The sequence below is a fragment of the Dermacentor silvarum genome, chromosome 5 (genome assembly GCF_013339745.2).
Source record: "Dermacentor silvarum isolate Dsil-2018 chromosome 5, BIME_Dsil_1.4, whole genome shotgun sequence".
NCBI lineage: Eukaryota > Metazoa > Arthropoda > Arachnida > Ixodida > Ixodidae > Dermacentor > Dermacentor silvarum.
Genome location: NC_051158.1, coordinates 47,536,035 through 47,541,527, shown reverse-complemented (window position 1 = coordinate 47,541,527; position 5,493 = coordinate 47,536,035). Strand labels below are relative to the sequence as shown.

The following is a 5,493-nucleotide window of genomic DNA, read 5'->3' as shown; positions in this document are numbered from 1 at the left end:
ATGATTATGATTTTCATACTTTGCCACATACCCACAGCTCAGACTAGGAGTGGCCCGGTACATGTAAAATAAATAAAAATAAATCAAGAAACATAAGCCTATATAAGAGTTGTCGCATACCGTAGCACGGGTGCACGAGGTCACATGCATACCCATGTTAAGAGTAATGATAAGTGTAGCTTCTGTGAAGATATTTTACGCAGAGTACGCCAAAACATGATCCAAGCCCAGTCGCCGGAATGAATATTTTTTTTCTACCGCGCGATTTGCTATATACGACATCGTATTTATTTAGGTTATACGGCATATCTTCAACGGCGCTGGGCCTCAGCGCCAGGTTACGAATGAGCATTGATTCGTTGGCTGGCTGGTTGCTTTGCTTCTATATGTGGCTCATGGCCGCTTAATGCGGCAATGACCACGCGCTGGCGAGCTCCGACATTGAGAAGGGGAGAACGAAGAAGTCCAGCGAGCAGCTTCATGGCGGCGGCCTCCTCGTCGTCTGGTGTCGCAGCGGGCCTCACAGAGGACGATGACGAGGTCGTCGCCGAGTTGGACGTTTACGTCTCCCAGGCATTGGCCGACCACTTGTACCTCGTCCAGTACCCGCAGTGGAAGCCCGACGCTCACTACGACGAGGAATGCATCGCGGCGCGAGTCAATCCCGAAGAGCGGAAGATCGAGCTCGAGTTCGCCCCCAACAACGACGACCCGAGCTACGACGCGGAGCCAGCTCGACAATTCATCGGTGATGCGACGACATCGGACACCGATGTCGCCGCGGAAGTTGTACAGGAACATCAGGCGCACGCTACCGTCGAACGGCCACTGGTAACGGTACCGGATGCGAGCACCTACTTCGGGGAGACGGTGAAGAATAAGTCCTTGGAAGGTGTTGCGAATGTGGAGATGGAGCCACCGACTGACGCCACCAGCGCAGGGCCCGTAATGGGTATAAATGTGGAGCCTGGGACAAGCGATGGAGTTCGACGTTCCATGAAAGTGGAACCCGGCTCGTCAATAAATCCGGAACCTACGACCAGCGGCGCCAGTCGTGAAAATTCGGTGAAAGTGAACACTAGCCCGGCGAACACCGGCGCCACCAAGCACAGTGATGGAGGGGCTAAGACGTCGATGGACAGTCACATCGTCATGTCCACGGTTTCGAACACTCGTCCTGAAAACTACGCCGTGGGACTTCTCCTGCCGGGCGAGCTTCACCTGACGCCCCTTCACGCAATCGTAAGCATGGCACCGGCATTGCACCATTTGCACCATCCTGCGGACCAATCGTCGGACGCCGACGCCAAGGCAATGCCACCACTACCAGCAGTGGACGAAAGCAGCGGCATAGCGCCGGAGAGTGACTGCGCGAACAACGATCTGACCACGCAGGCTGAGGTCTACGTCAACGAAAACGACGGTGCCGAACGTTCCAAACACGTTCGCCAGCGGCGCTTTGCGCAGTTGCAACGCGAGAGCGAAAGCGAACCATGGGTGGACGCTACAGTCCACTACTGTTACTCCGAGACGTCTCTCACCGAGAGGGAGCTACTAGTAGGACCCCGGAGCGAGCGACACGTCTCGTCTCGTCCTGGGGAACGCTATCTGCGGAGGCTTCTCACAGGGAAGCCAATGGCACAGCATCCAAACGAAGCCCGTTCGCAGATTCACGCCTTGCCAGGCGAGTTCAGCTCGCAGGAGCTGTCCATGCACGACATCAGCTGCCTGCCGCTCGAAGACCAGATAACAGCCATCCTCCGAAACGTCAAGGTGATTGACTTCGGCAAACTGATGTCGGTGCTGCCGTGCACGGCTAGCGAAGAGTCCGTCCTCAACATCCTGCAGTACGCGGCGGTTCTGGTACAGGGCTGCTGGGTGGTGAAGAGTGAGGAGCTCTACCCGTGGGAAGGCATAAGCGAAAAGAAGCTGAAGCCACTGCAAATACGCGAGAAGACGTTGTGCAACGCCCGCGACCTGCTCTTGTACATGTACACCGAGACAAGGCACGTCGTGGAGTCCGCGTTCGCCGACACCCTCAGGCAAGGCCTCTGTTCACTTCCCCATGAAGACATCAGGGCTCTCCTGGAGGACATCGCCAGGCCGACCCCTGACGGCTGGGAGTTCCTCCTGCCGTGCGACTCCGACTTCACGAAAGCTCACCCTGACGTGGTTCTGAAACAACACCGGGTGTGGCGCGACCGGCGCGTGGCTCTTTCGAGGACGTTCCGCCCGTCCGTGATGGCGCGACTGCAGAAGAAGCAAAGAGATCATGGAGAGTCTTCTTCGAACGATGGCAGTGGAAACAAGGCTTGCCGTCGTCGGACAACGTCCAAGACACTGGAAAGCACGCCGAGGTCTTCCTGCGGTAGTCCGGTCACGAAGCTCAGCAAAATGGCGGAATGATCCGCTGCAACAACAGCTAGTAACATTAAAGTCTAAAATGGTCCGAACTCAAGCTATCGCAGTTGGTTGGTGAGAGCTTTTAGCCATGAATCAGTAACATTAGGCTCCCGTGAAGACCACGTCGTCGAAAAATTTGTTGTTTTTATCGCGCTGCGGTCTAGTACTGGAACGTTCTGTAACCAGGATGGGCCATGTCTAACCTGTTGGATCGACTGCGATATTGAACTCATCAGGGAAGCTGGATCCGGCCTGTCTGCGGCACAACTTCGTCACTACGTCTTTCGTGGTTTTTCTGTCGGTATTAAATGATTAAAACTGCTTCTTTGGAGTTGCGCTTTCTTGGCATTGTGGTATAGTGCACGCTTTGCTACAACTATCCGTTCTGTCGCAAGGGCAGTGAGTTCTATATATTAGGTAGCGGCGGAGGGAGAGGTATTGTAGGTTTAGCTTTCTCATATGTGGGGCGAGGGATAAGCTTGGAATGCAAAGATCACCAGACGACCAACATGGCGTCAAGGAAAGAGTGGATATTGTACGGTTCACTGTTACACGGAGAACCTTATTAAAATACCAGCCCCAATTGCTACTCATGTTGAACAATAGGGCGTCCACAATGATATTTTATAAGTTGACGTCTAATACCTGAAGTAGAGCACTGCACGGGCTCGGGCTTACCCGAAAGCCCGGGCCCGGCCCGGCCCGTGGGCCGGGCCGGGCCGGGTAAGGCAGTTTTTGCACGGGCTCGGGCCGGGCTCGGGCCCGGCGTGTGCTTTTTGACCCGGGCCCGGGCCGGGCTCGTGTTTTTTGACGCGGGCCCGGGCCGGGCTCGGGCTTTCTGCGAGTTATTCTCGGGTTTCTCAACTCTGAAAAACATGTATTTTTCAGTCTCGGGCCGGGTTCGGGCCAGTTTCGAGTCGGGCTCGGGCCGGGCTCGGGCTTAAGGTAAAGGGGTGGCGGGCCGGGCCGGGCGGGTAACGTAGATTATTTCCGGGCCCGGGCCGGGCCCGGGTCTCGCCACAAAGGTTTTGATCGGGCTCGGGCGGGCCGCCCAATGTAAAAACGGGCCCGGGCCGGGCCCGGGCCTCAAAAATCGGCCCGTGCAGTGCTCTAACCTGAAGTACTTTATCAGTCACCGATTCTTGTCTTTAAAAAGCGAAGACTTCAACCCTTTCATTACAGACATGTTGTATATAAATTTGTATAAGCGATTTCTTTTTGCTGTAGGCAGCAGTGACGAAGGAATAAACTGCAGCAGATCCAACGAGTGCCTCGAGCGGCCAGTCGCACGGCAATTCTGCGTGCATTCGCGGCCTTCAGGGTAAGAAGCATCAGGTAAAGAAGCGGCAAGACAGTATATAAGTAGCAAGCGGCATTCATAACTTAGTTTGACCCGCATGCTGCACCGCGGACAAACCGAACAAAGCATGGGTAGGCCATGAGTTAGGTTAGGTTTGGTTAGGTTAAACTGAACAAAAGATTGGTAGGGCATCAGTTAGGTAAGGTTAGGTTAGGTTAGGCTTACCCGTGCAAACATGATCGAGTGCAATAAAACACGCAGATGACAAACGAAAGCATGAGAACAAGAAATTTCCCGCAGAACGGCGGCGATCCACTGCTGCCGTTTCTGCCCCGCGGGGAATGATTAAAACCGCGTCACCGGCAAGTTATTTTGCAGGTATTTGAGCACCCGAACGCGCAACTATTCTTCTTCGACATGCCTTGTAGCATTGACCTCCACGCACGCGCCAAGGGTAGTCCTTATTCTGCTCCAAAAACGTGAATCAAACAGAGTAGCACGAGCGACGACGCAGAAAACTACGAAGGAGTGACGCAGCTGCCTCCTTTCCCGAGCGCACTGCGCAGGGCGCTTCGTCAACGCGCACTAGCACTACGCGTATAGCAACCGCTGCAAAGTGTCTACAGCGACCTTACCTTTATTATGGAGCCTTTCGAATTTAAAGTGAAAATTTGCTCTCCCCTTCGCCACAGTTTGGCGTAGGTAGTCAGCTTATATACGAATCTTATACGTGGTCCGAAGGTAAGTACCAGCAAAACGGCTTTTATAAGCAGTGTATGGTAACCGCCAAAGTAGTGCGAAAAAGCGCACTTCCGTCTAGCGCAAAAAAATTGACCGAAGATAACGGTACTCCCTAATACGAAATTTGAGTGCAGCTCTATACGTGTTTTCATGTCGCGATATATTGGCTGGCGCGAACAATGTGTCTCGCGCGGCACGTTGCAAACGGAGCGAAGTGTGGAGCGACTGCCTCGCTAATCGGGAGATCGCGAGAGGCAGCGCGTGGGTGACGCGTGGGCGCGATTCACAGCAGCCGCCGCAGACAGACCTCCGCTCATGCAGCGCTTTGTTTCCATATATGGTATCGGTGGCGTCATCAGTGAACTGACGACGCGCGCTACTCTGGCGCCATCTCGTAGCTCCGCAGAGCCTGTCTTGCGCGGCACTACGCTTTTCTTTTCACCTTTCACCATACCCTCCTCCTCCGCTTTCCTCTCTTAGCTATCACAGTCTTCCGCATTCGCTCTTTCATCTTTCGCTGTGCTCGTTCGCTCAGTTACGAAAGACGCCGACGCTCACCGCAGGAACGGACGCCTGAGAGCTTCACTCTAACACATACCACATACAACCTGAGCACGTAATTTCGGCTGATAGGCATCTGGTAAGCCACACCCACCTCTTAATAGAATAGTTCATTATATTCAGCGGCCCTTCTTCAGTTTACTTGATTTTCTATGATTTAGCCATTCGGTATATGCCACTTGGCGTGTGCCCATTATAGGCTAATCCCCTGTGCGCTAGTGTGACAAGCGGTGTAGAAGCCACGAATATGTTTACCACGTGTATGCCAAAGTTACCCAAGTGATGCAGAAGTCGTGACAATCAGGATGCACAAACCGTGGCATAAGCATAACCGCATTGCACCTCATGACACGTCACGTGGGATAAAAGTAAACGAAACTGCGCGTATCGCCTTTATTTGTACAGGAATTTTTTAACCGCCTCATTAAAGGGACACTAAAGGGAAATATTAGGTCAAGCTAAAAGTGATATATTAGTGCTCGAGAATC

The 5,493-nt window shown here is 53.5% G+C and overlaps 1 protein-coding gene across 1 annotated transcript; it reads left to right on the top strand.

Annotated features, from left to right (window-relative positions):
- Window positions 1–398: 398 nt before the first annotated feature.
- On the top strand, window positions 399–2,716 carry LOC125945625 (DNA-directed RNA polymerase III subunit RPC5-like). Its single transcript, XM_049667820.1, has one exon. It carries the CDS (start codon window positions 415–417, stop codon window positions 2,404–2,406), a length of 1,992 nt encoding a protein of 663 aa, XP_049523777.1. The 5' UTR covers window positions 399–414; the 3' UTR covers window positions 2,407–2,716.
- Window positions 2,717–5,493: the final 2,777 nt, after the last annotated feature.

Bases quoted from the DNA above. Each gene is read 5' to 3' on its own strand.
- LOC125945625 (XM_049667820.1), top strand. From the start codon at position 415: ATGACCACGCGCTGGCGAGCTCCGACATTGAGAAGGGGAGAACGAAGA.